This window comes from Indicator indicator, chromosome 5, assembly GCF_027791375.1.
Source record: "Indicator indicator isolate 239-I01 chromosome 5, UM_Iind_1.1, whole genome shotgun sequence".
NCBI lineage: Eukaryota > Metazoa > Chordata > Aves > Piciformes > Indicatoridae > Indicator > Indicator indicator.
This window is the reverse complement of record NC_072014.1, coordinates 22,126,251-22,143,877: the sequence shown is the minus strand read 5'-3', so window position 1 is coordinate 22,143,877 and position 17,627 is coordinate 22,126,251. Positions and strand designations below refer to the sequence as shown.

At 41.3% G+C, this 17,627-nt stretch overlaps 1 protein-coding gene across 1 annotated transcript in view; it reads left to right on the top strand.

The window, feature by feature from the left end:
• Window positions 1-2,553: 2,553 nt before the first annotated feature.
• Window positions 2,554-17,627, top strand: part of CERS6 (ceramide synthase 6) — a 114,423-nt gene continuing 99,349 nt past the window's right edge. Inside the window, exon 1 of the mRNA XM_054381101.1 lies at window positions 2,554-2,723. Coding sequence (XP_054237076.1) covers window positions 2,554-2,723 — 170 coding nt within the window. The remainder of the gene's footprint in view (window positions 2,724-17,627) is intronic.

The following is a 17,627-nucleotide window of genomic DNA, read 5'->3' as shown; positions in this document are numbered from 1 at the left end:
AGAACTAGTGCCTGAGAGCCTCAGTTCTGGCTGGGAAAGAACTACTTCACTTTGGAAGTATTGGAAAGAGACATAATATTGAATATACTTCTAAACTGATTGGAGTGTTGAAATATGCTGCAAAAAATGCAGGTCACTTTCAGGTGCAGAACAATGATATCCATTTTTCTGATTAAAATTAACTTTGCCTTTAACACAATTATCATTAATGAAACAAATGGTTATCTCTTAGCCTTTAAAATAATATCTGAAGAACTCTGCATCAATAGATTTCAAAGTTTATGCTTTTGAGGTAATTCTGAAGACAATTTAAGACTGGCTCATGCAAGCCCATTTAGAAAGCAGAGTGATCTGGATGATTTGGGTGCATTGTAACTGAAGAGGGGCTAAGGTACGTGTGCAGGAAATAGCTCAGGAGTTTGTTAAAGTGCTGGAAGATGAGCTTCTGGAAAATTCTGGACGCTCTGGGAGCTAGGTCAGCTGGATGAGGGGCGAAATCCAGTTGTGAGAACAAGGCAGAGGGGTTGGAAGGAAGAAGGAAGTTATTAGTCAGTTATATTTTCAGCACTGGCTAAAAGAGGCTTTCTGATTTGAGCAAAGGAGTGTTTTCTTCTGCACAGAAAATCATTTGTAAGTGAAGGTGGCTGCACTAGAGGTATGCAATTCCCATGGCCAGTTTTCCTTCTAAGCTGAACCACAGCAAAGCCCTGGGATTTGACAGATAGCTCATGCCAGAGACTCATAGAAAGATTCTGAGATGATCATGTGTGAGGCTAGAACCAGAGGGGAGTTGAGAGCTCAGACAAGCACAGGCAGTGAGCACTGTGCTCACTGCGAAGGAAGAGATGAGGGCCGGTAGATCTGGCAGTGATGTTAGAGCTCACATTGTTTTTCAGGTGACTTGAAGGACTAGGTGTCCATGGAGCAGGGTCCAGCTACCAGCTCTTTTCTCTCTCTCCAAGTAGTAATCGTAAGAACAGAATCAAAATACCTACACACTCTTAAGATGCTGGCTCTGCAGTAAAACAGAAATAGCCAGTGGCAGGTTCATCTGCATGGCACCTCAACCATCCTGCCAAAGTATTCCCTGAAACTTCCCCCAAATGTCCTGGGTTTTGTTTTAATCAGTACAGCATTTTTCACAGCATCAGGGTCATGTGTTTAAATTTTCTTCAGCACAGAAATGAGGAGCTGTGAAATTAGTTTTTCGTAAAGGGCAAGTAGAGTCAGTGGGGGGAAAAGGGCAAGCTAGCAGAAAATGTAAAGGCAAGATGACAAAAACCTGGAGTATGTTATGTCTGTAAGTCAGTGTCTCTTAGTATTCAGTAGTCAGCTGGAGAGTGCGATGATACGGTTGAGAAAACTGAAGCCATCTAAACTTAAGTGAGGCAGGACAGACAAAATAGTGGTTTCAGAAACGACATAACTATGACTTGAAGTAATTTTGTGTGTGCTTAGACCATCATGTGTACAGTCCAGCAACTGCTCTAAAGCTGGCAAGTCACCTTTGCTGTACAGTCTGGTGGAGACAGTTATAGTTCTCCTCTTGTAGCTTGTCTCTAGTGGGACTGGGCAGTGAGATAGGGAACCAAACCCAAACACCTACATAAAGACAAAAAGGTTTTCTTTAGCTAGGAGTGCAAAGACTGTCCTAGCCTCAGATTTGTGTGCTCTCAGACGCTTTTCATGCCTCATTTATGCCTGTTTGTTATACATCCATATAGGCTTAAGTCATAAATGTTTCAGAGGGTCCTTTTATCAAGGGCAATCCCGCTCCTATTTAAATGCCCTGGCAGAAAAGGGCAGAGAGCAGCGCCCTTGGGCAGGGGTTACACGGGCCAGGCTGAGGTAGCCGATACCAGTCCCTGTGGATGTGCACGGTTCGGAAAAGGAGGGCTTCTTGTTGCTGCAGTCTGCCTATTTAAATCAGGCAACAGCCTTTCCAGGCTTGCCGGGAGCCCGACAGTATTGCACGGCGAGTCAGCCCGTTTGAGCGGTGGGAGAGAGGGCCGCGGCAGCCCAGCGGTGTGACAAGGCGCGTCGCCGCGTCGCCGCCAGCCCGGTTGGACGCCCAGTCGACGCTGAAGCGAAGACTGCGTCCCGGTCGGGTGCAGCACGCTTGCTGCCCGCAGCCTCTGTCGCGGTGAGTACCCGCTAAACGGGGTCCTCGCAGTTTGGGCCGCATAATTTCTGCTTCAGGGTTTGGTGAGTCTTTTTGGAGGGGGAAGAGGGGCGGGACGAAGCTGCTTCTGGCCACCCGGTAGAGCCAGCTCTGGGACCGCCTGACGAGCGCGGCGGGCCCCCAAGCAGCAGAGCAGCCGCGCGCCGGGGTGCGGGCGGGAGCCAATGGGGACGGGCGCGGCCGTGTGACAGGCGGGGCGGCTGCTGCCCCCGCCGGGCGGCCGGGGTGGGGAGCCAGCACAGTCCCGCGTCGCTCGGCAGCCTCGTTCGCGGTTGCGGGGCTAACACACGCCTCCATCATCCTCTTCGGCAGCGAGAGAGGCCGGCGGAGCGGCGGGCGGAGCGGCGGGCGCCGCGACAGACAAAGCAAAGATGGCAGGGATCCTCGCATGGTTCTGGAACGAGCGGTTCTGGCTGCCGCACAACGTCACCTGGGCGGACCTGCAGAGCACGGAGGAAGCCGCTTTCCCCCAGGCGGAGGACCTCTACCTCGCCTTCCCCCTGGCCTTCTGCATCTTCATGATCCGGCTGCTCTTCGAAAGGTAACGCTGAGCAGCCCGCGTCTCCCCGAGCTTGGCGGGGCCAGGCGGGCCGCGCGGCTTGCAGCGTCCGCTCATTGAGGGGCAGCGGAGAAACCTTGACTGCCCGGCGGCCTCCTCCCGCCGCCGCTTCTCCGCTGGCGTTGTTGGGCTGTTAAAGCTTTCCCTACCCGCCTCGGTTGGTCACGTAGCGGGCCCGCTGCGGGAAGGTGGAGGAGTACGGGAGTCAGACGGGTCTTCTCCCGGCGCCTGCAGCGCGGCCCGGCACGGGCGCTAGGAGGCGAGGTCTCCCCGGGAATGGGCGCAGCCCTTCCTCTACCTCCGGCGGTCGTGGCCCGCTGCCCTGGCACTGGTGGCGGTGGGAGAAGAGTCCTCTGGCACTTGTCCGAGCCGGTGTCTGACCGCCTGCGGGTCGCTGCTCACGGGCTGCGGGGGGTCCTGCTCTCTTGCCTGTGGCCTTGCAGGATCGGCCGAAGAAGCTGGTGCGAAGCGCGCGCTGCCCCATCCTCAGCGCGGCCGTGGGGCTGGGCTCTACCCAAGTCCTGGCCGAAGGTAGGCGGTGGCTGTTAAACCTGGGCATCAGGTGGGAATGGAAGCCTGGTGACCAGCAGGCAGCCTGAGTGCAGGACGCTGTGGTGTGGCTGAGCAGAGTTCTGCTTGGGCGGTTTGTGTGGTACCGGTATGAATAGTCCGTGCCGTCTGTCGGACTGTCTCCAAGCCCTTTCAGGGCGTAGGATATCGGTGAAGAAGTGCTCCCGACGCTGTCCATCACCAAGCCAATCTGTCGAATATATCTGGAAATGTGTGGGGCTGGCCAAACTTGCCATTCTTTGAGACTGCTGAATTCAAGCCACACATTTCACAAACGTCTATTGAAACGCGAGACGTCTAACGACCGATTGGCCTGCAATGACTGCCTGTCTTCTGTGAACGATTCGGTACGGGTGTTTAACGCAGGCCGCCTGTCACCGGGGGGCAGCTGAAGTGAAGTGGGTTGCTTGCTTGCACACGCTTCTGCACTGCCTGATAAAGGTGGTGTTCCCTCCATCTGCAGAGAACAAAAGCATGATTCCTTCTGCCAATACCTATGTGTTTTCAATGCTGTGTCTCTAGGCAATGCTGTTAGAGTAGTTAAGGAAGATAAAGGAAGTCTGGTAGTTACCACATGGTAGAGGAAGGCTATAAAGATGCTTTAAAAATCATAAAATAGCTGGTCTACCACACAGTCCTCAACATCTCCTAAGCATTTTCTCACCCTGGTTAGAATATGGCACCTAAGATGTTGGTTTGTGAAAAGCTTGGCTGTTTTCATGACTCAGTTGAGAGGACCATATTTGCTTTGAAAAATAAGCTGTCATGGGCTGTGTTGGTTTACAGATTACCTGAAAAAGACTGAAAAACCTGCATTTGCCTGAAAATCTGAAGTTATCAAAAGTTAATTTAAACATATCCTGATTTAAATACTGCAATATAGTTACAATTTGAGTGCAAAGTGTTATTTGGATAATGACAAATCATTAGTGACCTTTTTCCCCCTTTGTACAATGTGTACTTTTGAGCTCTGAAAGTGGGTGCGTGATGTTGCATCTCTTTTCATCTGAACTGCAATATGTATCACAGCAGGAATGCCTTTAGATGGAGGAACAGTTAGTCAGGGAGACAATTTCAGCCTAAACTTAGAATCATGTTTCTGCTAGTCCTGATGCAGCTGTTGTTAGCTTTGTAAAAGCTACTAAGGTTATTTAGTCATCCATATCCCCTCCCTCTGGTTATTTTTCTTCAGTTAAAGTATTTTTCAGTTTTGCAGTACATTATATTTTTAAGTGTTAGTTATACAGATGAGAAAATAATTTTCATAATTCTCTTTTATTTGTTAGACAAATTTTGAAATTTAGATCTGGGAATGTATTCTCATAGCCTAATAGTAGGAAAGAAACCTCCAAAGAGCTTTTATTACCAATGACTTAAGTATATATTTTTTCCTTTTTTAAATTTCAAATCAATTGCAGAACTCCACTGTGATAGTAGAATCAGGCCATTTTGTATGAGATTAATCCATACAGTGTGGTACAATGGTGATTTTTTTAATGTCGAGTATTTTATTAAAGGAAGCTGAGCAAAAGTGACTGAACCTCATTCCACTAATCAAAGCAGGGGGGGTTGTCTTGGACTTGAATAGTTGGAAAAATTAAGACATATTATTGCTCATTAGTAACTTATTTTGTCAGACCTCTCTTCTTTGTTTGTTGGAAGCTGCAGAAATGCCTCACGCACATCATTAATATAAAGACTTGCAATTACTTCAATTGATGAAGCTATAGAGGATCTGGAAGGCAAAAGAGTGGAATATCTGTTAAACTGATATATTTTCATTCTATTGTCTGTTACAACAGCAAGATTTTTTTCCTTTTAAAACTCAAGTTGTAGATTACTATTGTTCTGTACTACATCCCGGAACAAACTTTTGCAGCTATGTAACAGTTTCCTGATTTTGCAGTAGTAGCAACTAAAGAAAAAATAAAAGTAAATGCTGTTATACACTTGAAAAAACAACTCAGGTCTACTTTGGTTGTACTATGGTTTTACTGCAATATTTGTAACATTAGGTGTTTTGTGGGTTTGTTTGTTTGGTTGGGTTTTTTTTTGTTTGTTTGTTTTTTTTTTTTTTTGGTAAGATGCCTAATACTTTTTAGTGGTTTGTAAGCAGCCACAAGGTGTTAAGAATGTGATTATGTATTTTATATCCATTATTTTCAGACTCTTTCATAGCTGCTGATTGTTGGGCTGCTGGAACAGTATGGCTTTACTTCCCTTGCAATGAAGGGTGACTAACTTCATGGATCTCCACAGCAATAAGAAATAATGGTTCAGGGGAAGCTATGGTTTGGATTTCAGGTGAATTTATTTATGAAGTTCTCGATATATCTGGGGATAAAACTTGTCAAGCTAGGAGTTAAAAGTTTACTTCATTTATATATATTTACACGCTATATACATATATATTTGTGTGTATGTGTTTGTGGGTGCAGTTGAAATGACAGAACTTGGAAATTTCATTCTGTTCATATTCACCTATTAACAGAGTTAATCCTACTGTGATTTTTTTGTGCTACTGGTTTGGTGAATTGACTAAACAAGTCAGGAAAAGAAGCTAGACACTTCTGAAAATATTTTTTTCCTTGTTTTTTTTCTTCTCCTTTTCAAATACTTTTAGTTGATTTCCTTGTCCTGCCATCTTTGACCAGCACTCTTGAATGAAAGGATGAAGTAGATGAAAACATTAACTGTATGCTGAATTGCTTCAGAAATCAGATCTGATGATGATAAATGCTCTTGAAATAAGCTTTGCTCTGAGGTATAATTTCATAACCATTTGGTGGATCTGTTCGCTGAGGCCATCATGGTTATGGATGAGGTGCTGAAATACCTTAACCTTTTGTCTTTTCCTTTCCTTCTCATTCATCTCTTTCTTTAAACACAAAGTACGTTTTAGAAAACTGTAGCAGCTAGATGTAAAGTGGTGTTACCTAGTATTTTGCAATGCGGCAGGAGTTTAGCAGTGCAACAGTATTGAGGCTATGTATCTTTTCATGTATCCATCCATTTTGTGCGTGATACTTTTTTTTTTTTTTAAGGCATCTAAGCAATTAATTATCCCCTCTTGTGCTATACAGTGCAGATAATGTAAGTGCTCAATGATACCAGTCTCTGTCTCTCCAGATCCTTTCCAGTTCTAGTACAGGCAAGACAGGCTGAAGCTGAATTGCAACTGGTCTTACCAATAGCAGAGTAATGTAGTTTTTTCATTGGCCTGAAAAAGATAAAGAAACATCTGTTATTCTGGGCAAATAAATTTTTTCTTCCTTCTTATGTGACTGCATAGCTCTTCTCCCACTGTGTGAGAGCTCACTGCTTCGAAGCATCATCCTTTCCTATCCTCCTAAGTAAGCCCTCTGTAAGGAGTGTGTGGTTGTATGATGTTCATTCAGCAGTCCGTGTGCTTGTTGGATATGAAACGAGAGGGTAATACACCTCTGCTTTAGAGATTTATGTCAAGGGACAAGTTGCCTGAATTCTCAAAAAGAACTAAGTAGCTTTCTGATGTGATCCAGCAATTTTCTGAGTCAAGTAGTTCGATGTTACTGCTTTCTTTACACTTGGCTCATCTGCTTGAATTCCTTGTATCTCACCTACATTGTAGTTGCAGTATACTTTCTTTCCCTCACCTTGTAAGCAGCAGTTTGGGCTCAAATGTAATGAGATCACTTCAAACTAGGCTTGTAAGCAAATTAGACTTACAATGCCTTTGTTGTCCTCTATCCTTGATGTGGGGGTTAGTTCTCAAAGGTAAAGCTGATACTGCTCAATTTGATGGCATGGCTCATATGGTCAGGGGTAGCTCGATTATACACAGGAACAGCCCTCCAGCTGTGTTAATTTAAACTGAGCCAGCCTCATCATTTACTATCAGTCAGATCAAGGTACTCTAGACATTGAGTGTATGGAAATTCATGGCTTTTGTATGACATTTTGCTTTTATAATGATAATTCAGCCTCAAAGACAACCTAGTCAGACTCTGATTTAGGATGACAGTAGAATTCCTAGTGGATTGAGGTTGCATAATACAATGACTGTGTGTGTGCGCATATATATATATTGCTAACCATAAAAATTATTTCAGGTGACAATACCTTAAAGCCTTGCAAGTGTTTACCAGAAACACTGGTGTGTGGTGTATACATACAAATTTGATTTTCGTAATCCTTAATATATCTCATATTGGTCCTTTCTTACAATAGTAAGGAGACTAGACAGAATACAGAATTTGGAAGAGACTGTATGAGCTTGCACTTCCAGCAGCTTAAAGCCTCATCTGGGGAGGTTAGATAGGGCAATGATCATTATTTTTATCAAAACCTGTTTATAGGCTGTAACATTTTTAGATTTCTTGCTTAGTTGCTTGTGTGAGGTGAAATCTGATCATTCAGGTATCATTCACTTGTGTATTCACTGACAGTAACTTTCTTGGTTGTTTCCTAATATTTTTTTTATAATTTCTTTTTTCATAAGATGGCCTGTAAGATATTTTTTTGCTTGATTACTATTTAATAAATACTTAATTCAGTTGAAATGGAGTACGACTTCAAAAGTGATAATTTCCTATGGAAATACACAGGCGATGTAAAGAAAACTGAAAAAGCTATTTCTTTTAAACTGTACACAAATGTCTTTTAAAAATAGTAACAATAGAGCATTAGCAGTAAATAACTTTAAAATAAATGTGTATCTTCCTTATTTTACTATGCATTTTTGTGTTTCTTTTCATTATTTATTAATTTTCTGTCATGCTTATTTTCCTTTATGTAACCATGTTTTGTTTCCCAAGTTTGCAATGTCTGAGCTTTGGCCACTAACCCAAGTAGATACTTCACAACAAAATGGCTGTTTTTACCTGGAGGTGCATATTTATGCCAGTTTTAAAATGGGGAGTTACATGGGAAATATGTGTTGAGCTCCAGTAGAATATGCCATTAAAACAGATTTCTAAAATACGGAATTACAGAATTAACCAAGTTGGAAAAGACCTTTGAGATCATCAAGTCCAACCTATCACCCAACACCATCTAATCAACTAAACCATAGCACTGAGTTCCTCATCCAGTCTTATTTTAAATGCTTCCAGAGACGGTGACTCCACCACCTCCCTGGGCAGCCCATTCCAATGGGCAATCACACTTTCTGTGAAAAAGTTCTTCCTAACATCTAGTCTAAACCTCCCCTGGCACAGCTTGGGACTGTGTCCTCTCGTTCTGTCACTGGTTGTCTGGGAGAATAGACCAACCCCCACCTGGCTACAAACTCCCTTTAGGTTGTATACCTGAATACCGAAGTGACAGAAGCATGACAGTCGAACCACAGCTTGGACGAAGGAAAGGTTTCAGTGACAGGTCAATAATGATTACTGGGAGCCTGTTACTGGGGCAGAGCTGCTGTTAGTGGGGTTTTGAGTGCAAGCTTCAGTTACTGTTAGAAACTCCCATTCGTTTCTTTCCAGGATTTCTGTAATGACACAGTTGGATCCAAATTGTCTATGGCTCTTCTCATTGCTCATATTTCTGTCTCTGTTGCTGATAAACGTTTGGTAAGAATTTGTTCACAGAAAAGGAAGAGCTGCTGCTATGTTGCCTCTTTCTATGCATCTGCAGACCGGTGTCTTAGTAGTGCATACGAAGTATTCTGTAGATAGCATTTGATGAAATGTGCTTCCTTGACTCTATCCCTGGGTAGAGAGAAAGGGGGTGTTCTGAGCTGAGCAGTGCTTACTTGACTGTATTTGTGGTTGGGATTTTTTGTTTGGTTGGTTAGTTGGTTGGTGGTTGTTGCTCGTTTGGTTTGTTTTTTCCCAACAGTTAAATATGCCTACAGTACTTTGACAGTTAATTAGTTTTTGAGGTTTCTGTGCCTCTCTCAAGGTGGTCTTAGAGTTTCAACAAGAAAGTTAAAATTGTAGCATAAAATATGTAGTTCTTATAAGTGATATAACCTTATATAATACATAGTAGCATGCTTCATACTGTAGTTGGCACCTTATGGACAGTTAGATGCGTATTGTGTATATCGGCAGTTCCTCGGAGGTGTTCATCTAACACCTTGATTGCTCTGTGGTCTCCCACACCAGTGACTCTCTTCATTCATTGGGTACTTAGAGGTTTTGGGATGCAGCAGGGCATATCCTGATCAAGGTAGAAGCAGGGAGACGTGTCAGTCTCTGATCAGTTCAAAGAGGAGAGATCACTAATGATCAGATAATCAAATAGGCCGAGGTCTTCTTTGTGGGGAAGTCTTTTTAGCACATGGTGCTTTCAGAAGGTTAACTTCTATGCCATTTGGCATCCATCAGTTTATTGCAAGGATGATACCTTTTTGATTATTCTGAAGCAGTCAAAGTGTGGCAGAAATGGGAGAACTGGAGTATTTAGTGGAGCCAATTATAATCTTAGAGGTGGTTTTCATCATGCTGGTGGACCTGTAACAAAGCTGTGACTTCTGTACCCAAAGCAGAGACTATACTAATGATTTTTCTTTCTTCTATGTAGTTAATACCTCTCATAATCACAAGGTTTGTGGATGGTAAGCTTTCATACTGCTGAGCAATTGTGAAGCCTCATGTGACTGTTACTGATATAGCAACACAAAATTTTAACTCTTGAAGCAATCGTACAATTACTAAGAAAGTATGAGAGCCGCAAAGCATAACGTCTCATTAACCATGTTGTGTATTTTCTAATATGTAAGATAAATATGTATTTGTATATTGGCTATTAGTCCAAGATGCCTTTTGTCCAGGGAGGAACAGATTGCTAATGCTCTCCAGACTGCCTTGTATTAATGAAGTATCTTTCAGGTTCATTAACCTAAACCTTAAAATAAATGGTGCATTTCAAAGTTTGGTATGAAACGATGAAAAGCCTTCTTTGCACTTACAGGTCATGCTAGGGTGGTTAAAAAAATATGTCTAAATCACTTGGTTTTTTTCTTAGTGTGAGTGCAGTAAAAGCTTTTTTTTTTTTTTTAATAGTATCTTCCCTGTCTTGGTTTCTCCTGTAGGGAGGAGGAGGAGAATAACCTATAGTACTATATTAAAGGAAATTAATCTAGCTACACTGGTGCAAAAAACAAAGGTTAGTGTCCAGAAGGTGTTTCCTAGCATGAAATCTCATATTTCTGAGTCTGTTTGAGAACTTGTGGATGCAGTAGTATTTGTCTGTGCATTGTAACAAGCTATTTGCTCTATTTTTAATAGTAACTGGATGACCCAGAGGAAAAAGCAGGTCTTTTATCTATTATATGTAGCGTCATCACATCTGCTCATTGCCATCCTCTGAGATAAACTTAATGGATTTTAGTTCTGCAAGCAGGAGGAGACAAAGGCTTGAGAGAAGTGGTGCTGAAGTCCTCACTTTGGAGAAACTTTCACTGGGGCTATTGATTACTGTGTCCCTGGGACTCTTACTGAGAAGAGAGTGGAAGCAGAGGCCTCTCAGCTCTCAGATTCTACTTCAGTCCCGTATTTGGCGTTCAGTAGTTATACACAACTTTACACCATGAAAACTGCTTTTGCACCAATACAATCTACCTGGTACAAGTACAAGTGAGCGTAACTGCCTAGGCAAATGAGAGACACTTTTCATGTGGTGGCAAGGAATTGCTTCTTTGGAAATAAAGTGAAGTGCAAAGTAAAGAGACTCTTCTTACCCAAAAGCAGTTGCTAATCATAAAAGTCAGTTGTGTGAAAAGAAGACTGGAGTGGTACATTATGTTACATAATACCCCTTTTGCTTGTTTCTGTTGTGACTGTGTGATGTATCTGTTGCTGAAATGTAGTGGTCTTCATAGATGGAGACAAACTTGTGATGTGCTGTCATGAAGGGGGCATCCAAACAAGGTATGTTCCTTAAGAACTACAGAAATTAGCCTTGATATGTCAACTGCTGAAACTTTGTAGGTGAGCAGCACAAATGTAGAACACTGTTCTGAATCCTTGAGCTTTACAGCATGATAGACAAAATTAAATCAATGTGAAATAAGAATGAGCTGAGAAATTTTGGGGCTGGTGAGTGAACTCAGGTGGTAATGGGTTCATCTAAAACACTTCTCAGCTAGGACAGTATCTGATCAGTTGGAGAGCCGGAGGCCTTCAGCTTCTTAGCAACTCACTGTCAGGTCTGTGGCTTTCCTGGGCACTAAGGTAGCACAGTAGATGGTGAGACATTAAGACTAGAATCCTTCTTGCAACTGGTCAGACCAGTTGCTTCTGTTAAAAACAGTTTTAATTGTTGAGTGGATCATGTGTGGGAATATGCCTGTTGACAAGCTTTTTGGCACTTGTGCATTAGATTTTCTTGAACCTCCTGTTGTTTGCTGCTTGTAGTTGTCCAAAGCATGCTGCTGGATGAAGTAATTTCATCTGGTTGGGTGTATTTATTCCTCTTAGAAGCATCATGTTGGAAAGAAGCTGTTGAGAAAAAGAAAAGCAAGTGGTTAGACCGCAAGTAGGAGCATGTTTTGTATATATTAAAGCCATAATTGGGTGGTAATTGAGTAGCTGATATTTATCTGTCAACTTTTCCCACACACCTAGTATGAGAGAAGGGAGAGACCTGATATGATAAGAGTAGCTCGAAAATATGAACAGCACCAAACACTCCCCAAGATTACAACACCGTTATTCTAAATTAACTTTGCAGTGATTGCATTGAGATGATTATGACAAATTGAACTGCAAATGGAGTCCTGGGAGCGCTGGTCAACAACAAGTTGAACATGAGCCAAAAATGCACCAGCAGCATTGAGGAAAGTGTTGCCAGCAGGTCAGGGAAGAGATTATGCTCGACACTGGTGTGGCCACATTTGGAATGATGAGTCAAGTTTTGGTCTCCCCTGTGCAAGACATGAACCTATTGAAGTGAGGGCAGTGAAGGGCTACTAAGAAGATAAAGGATTTGGAACATCTGATTAATGAGGAGAGGCTGAGAGAGCTGGACAGTTCAGTCTGGAGAAGAGGAGGCTCCTGGGGATCTTAGCATTGAGTACAAATACCTCATAGGGGAGTAAAGAAGGCAGAGCCAGGCTCTTACTGGTGTCCAGAGAAAACACAAAAGGCAAAAAGCAATTGATACACAGAAAAGTTCTGTTTAAACGTGAAAATCTGCTCTAGTTGATCATGTTGTGAGTGAGGGGCTGGACTTGGAGATCTCCAGAGGTCTCTGCCAATTTCAGTGATTCTGTGAAGTCCTAAATCTCACTAAATGGCATGTTTTCACAATGCAGAGCTCCAAGGATCACTTGGGATCCTACATCTGTACGAAGGTTATATTGAAAAACTGAATAGGTGAGGATCAGGTTTAAGTTCACTGTAAGCCTGCAGAAGAAACTGAATTAGGGCAGAGCACATAACACTTGATTGAATGGACATCTGGATTTTCCACTTGCTGTATAACGGGTCTTTGATTTTATTGTAGTCTGGCATGTGACCAGATGGGATGTAAATCAAGAAATAGATGTAGACCTCCTCTACTTAAGACAGGGATTATGTTATGGGTACCCAAAATGAAGTCTGAGTTGCTTTGGTGTAAACACATTCTGTTTCCTACTCAATCAATACTTTGAGTATCCTGTAGGACTAAATTTGATTATAACAAGCAATTTTGAGGATATTTTTAGTTTTGTTCCCTTAAAGTAGATTTTTCTCCACACTGCAATATCTTCAAGATAATTTTGCTTTTGAAAAAGAAAAAAAACACAGAAAGAGGTTCTTACAAGACAAGGAATGGTGATCACGTTTTACTGGAAAAGCTTGTATTCCCTTTGTGCTCATTCTAATAAGAGTAAATTAGTCTTAGAAAAAAACCTGAGGGAAGTCAGTCTTTAGTTTCACAATCACTATTTATGAAGGTTATATATATACATGTGTGTGTGTGCATGTATATATGTGTGTATATATATTTGTAAATGTATATATGTTACATGTGTGTGTCAGAGCAATATATACACAACATTGGTATCATATCGATACTGTAATTTTTTTTCTTTTTTCTGTTATAAAATATTACATTAAAAATAATATTTTAAGAGCAGCTATAAAATACTGAGTGCTTTAGAAAGTGAGATATTTTAAAGCCATATGATATTTGACAGAAGAAACACACTCTATATCCTAATAAGAGGAATTCCTGTGTATGCTAACTTGGATTTTTTTTTTTTAAGAACATTTATAGGAAATGTGGCAAATTCTTGGTTTTATTCCAGTTTGAAACGAACTGGAAATTTAGAAATGTCAAAATTTTGTGAGGAACAGATGTCCTAACTTTCAGCCAGCACTGATAAATTGGTCTGGTTACAAGACGATGTAGAGATTAAAAATGATTCTCCCGAAGCTTACATTCTTACCTAGCTCTTAATTTAAGAGTGATTCAGGAAGATTTGTTGTGTGGGGGTTTTTTGGTGTTGTGTTATCTTTTAATTGAGGGGGGAAAATGTCTCTGAGCAGGTTGATTTTCTTGAAAAAAGGCTGATGGATTACTAGAATCATAGTAGGAGTTCAAACCTAGAGCATGGCATTCACCTTCTGTTGTCAAGATGAAAAATGGCCTAGCAGAAATTGGAGAACATTACATCATCTTACTTTTTCATTGAGAGCTGACTTCAAGGTTTGAAGAAAAGTGGTACCTGGTATTCATCACCATAGCATTACTTGTGTTTTGCCTTGTTTTCTGATCAGAATAACTCAGGCATAACATCAGAGTGGCTTGGAGCTTTAAATATTAGTAACAAATCTCTTACTCAAGTAAGAATAGAAAACTGCAAAGTTATCTTGAAGCATCTACTTTTACAGTTGTTTTTGAGTGCATTGTAGTTAAATCCTTTTCTCTAGAAGGTGGATTTAGTGGTGGTCGGGGCGGGGGGGTTGTCGGTTTTGTTCTTTGGTTACATTTTATTACTATGCTTGCATTTATAACTTGAAACATGACAGCCATCTTGTCTTTGAAGCACCAGAGCCGTATGAATATACAAGTATGATTTAGGATTCCGATTGTTTCATGTCTGCCATGGAAGCTGCCTATATTAATGATTGTAAAAGAATGTTGTTTTGGGGCAAAGCATATGACACTTTTAACTCTCTCACTTCTCATCTTACAGCAGTATCCCCATCCCAAAATAAATTTCCCTTGCATCTGTCATTTAAATGATAATTAACGCTTGTTCCAGTATTTACTGCTATATTGCTATGCATCTTTCTTATCTTCATCTCTTCTTCTGTGTGCCTCATATTTTCTTGTTGTGCATCTGCTCCTACCTTTTATTTACCCTCTTGTTGATTTCCCTTTTCCCTTTGTTTTGAACAAAAGATATCTGTCCATCTTCTATAGAGCTGCGAGTGGTGAACAAGGGCAGATCTGAAGTTCCTCTCTTGACGTTTATCCGTCATGACCCAGCTCTTATGGATGGGAGAAGCAGCATCTAAAATAGAAAGGAAACAATGTCTTTTGCCCCTTTTCAAAGTGTAGGAACTCTAGTTGAGCTGCTCTTCCATTGCACCTTCATCGAAGCACAGTGGTAAGAGCATTAGAGACTCCTAACTTTGCTTTTAAAATGTCATTTAATTGTAAAAGCAGCCATAGAGGAAAGCCTGCTGAATGCAGTGGTGTCTTGGAAGACTGGTTCGGGAAAAAGTTTCATGCTGATCCTAATTTTATCAAGGATTTTACTCAGTTTGGTGGAAAAAGAATATGTTGGTCATTTTAATTGTAAAGCCCTCAAAGTGTTTGTTAGGAAAAAATCATAGCTGCATTCACAATTTCTTTCTACAAAGTCCTGTATCCGAACCAGGATGCCATTCTTTGAAAAATGATTTGGGAATAAACCAAGTGCATTGACTAAGAAGATTACTTTATCTGGTAAATAATATGCCATCTTCTCCTAGCTCTCAAATTACAGCATAGCATGATAAGAAACCATGTACAGAGGATGTAGGTATCAAAGCAAAGATGTTGCCAGCCATGTGGTCCATAAAGTGATTCATAGAGCACAGAGAAGGTAACGATGATTTCAGTCCTCCATAGCCAGTGCTTTCTGCGCAATCTCCAAAGGACTTTTGCTGCCCTTGAATAACTGTGGCTGACTGACTAGAACAAGAAGGTGTTGTTATGGATTGTCATTTGATTTTAATTTCATGTGTTTATGGTGATGGCCCTCTGTCTTGGGGAAGGCTTGTTGGAATGAAGAGCCAAGGTGCTTTCCTGCATCTTAACTCTCCTTGTTTATATGGTTCTATGTAGAGATTCTGGATAAAAAAGATAGATTAGTTCATCTGATGTGGTGTTTGGAATCCAGTTACCACTTGCATCTGGTCTTTTTTTTCAAACTTGTATTAACTTCACTTGGTGTTCCTGTGAATCTCTTCAGAAGCTTTAGGCCTGCCTTCTGCACATGGGCCAATAAATCCAAGTCACATATGAAAAAATAAGGTTACAGTGGTTTGAGTTTTTCATGCTTCCCGCCCAATGACATCCTACAGTTTCCTATGAAACATCCTGCAGTCCATACATCAGGCAAGCTGTCTCTCTTGGAATATTAGCATTTGCTTTCCTTTATTAATGTGAATGTACAGAGTGCATTAATTTTGTGAAACTCTATTATGTGCATAAAGAGAGCTTTGTCACTCAATCTTATTTGATTATTTGTATATGGTAAGATCTGTTGGTGCTGTAAATCATGGTTTGTTTGAGGGTAGTCGGAGCAATTCATACCAATTGAATATGATTTATTTACTCACAAAGGTTCTCATTCTCATCTTCTGCCAATATAAATTAGATATTAGCTTCTGCTGAGATGTGATGTTATATCAACTTAAAACTTGTGTGAAAACCCAGAAACTGTATGCCATTATGCATGGTTATGTGTAGCCATCTGATTACTGTTGTAATAATTAAAAAAACAGAAACCATTCAATCTATACATGTTGGTTGAAATCAAAGTGACATATTGATAGATAGATAGATACGGTTGGTTTTTTTTAAATCCATTTCTCTTTTCTTGACTAAGTGCCACATTTCCCCCTCCTCCATTTTTTTTTTTTCAGGTCTAGTAGCATGTGTACAGCCATGGAATATTGGTTTGTCTGAAAATCTCATACATAGAATGTCAGTTAATATTTGATGTTAAATAGAAAGACCTATGCTTTTTTTGACAGAGTAAGATGTGGGCGTCTGCTCCTGCAGAGCTGATCAGTCAGTCAAAGAGATCACGTAATAGCTTTGCTTCTCCTTCTTTCAGTACCTTTTGAACAAGAGCATCTGTAATACTGACTGAAGGAATTAGGTATGCAAGTCAAGGGAAAGCTATTAGGAAGAACCTTGTTGCTTTCTTGTGTCTTACCCAGTTCTGCTCTTGCATAAAGCTACTTTGTGGGGAAGAAGGTGGTCTCATATATCTATGCAGTGGTTGTAGCTCCTGTCAACAAGTGTAGCATGATCTGGAAGGAGAAACAGGTACTGTACTACAACTCGTGCTGCTATCACCCCACATGACAAGTAGCTTAATGTGAACCCAGTTGTGCTATGTAAACTAGCTCTAGTCACTCCCAGAGTACAATGTAAGCATCTATTAAGAGCTTTGTTGAGTACACACAAACAGAAAAAGTGTCATACTTAATGATCATGATATTTGTTCCGCATGTGATTTAGAGAGCATGACTGGGTGTGTGTGTACATGTGAATACTAAATAGGTTTGTGTGTACATGTGGATACTAAATAGATTGTAATGATGACCTCCAAGACCGTCTCAACAAGTCTCCCATTCTGCTTCACAACAGGGTGTTCTTTTTGTCTTGCCTGGTACTGCTGCAGGTATTTATACTGAATGACATAAAGAGGCATCCGAGTTAGTACACTTGCATAACAGATAGGAAAAGGCAACACACTGGATCCGCCCTGTGTTTTTTTACATTTCTGCTTTATCAAGCTCCAATCAGGCGAAGACTTGGCAAATGTTTCCCCACAGCTTTGCCCAACAGCAGAGCAGTTGTTAGCCAGAAAGCTTAATTGCATCCTGCAGAGCCTGCACAAAATCCGGCCTGTGGGACAGTGATTGGAAGTATCCTGGTCTGATCCTGTTGATATTCAAAGAAGAGGACTCCTGGCTGCAGGACGTCTAACTTTGAGTGTTACAGTAAAGCAGAGGACCGAAAATTAATGTGCTGCTGATTTTGCGTGACCTGTTAATGTAATTCAGGGCCTGGGATCCTTTTTTTATAATATGAACATAGGAACATTAACTGCAAAAAGTTTTCAGAACTTAACTGTAAGGTGAGCCGTTCTGCTGAACTCTAAACCGCCTTCCTTTT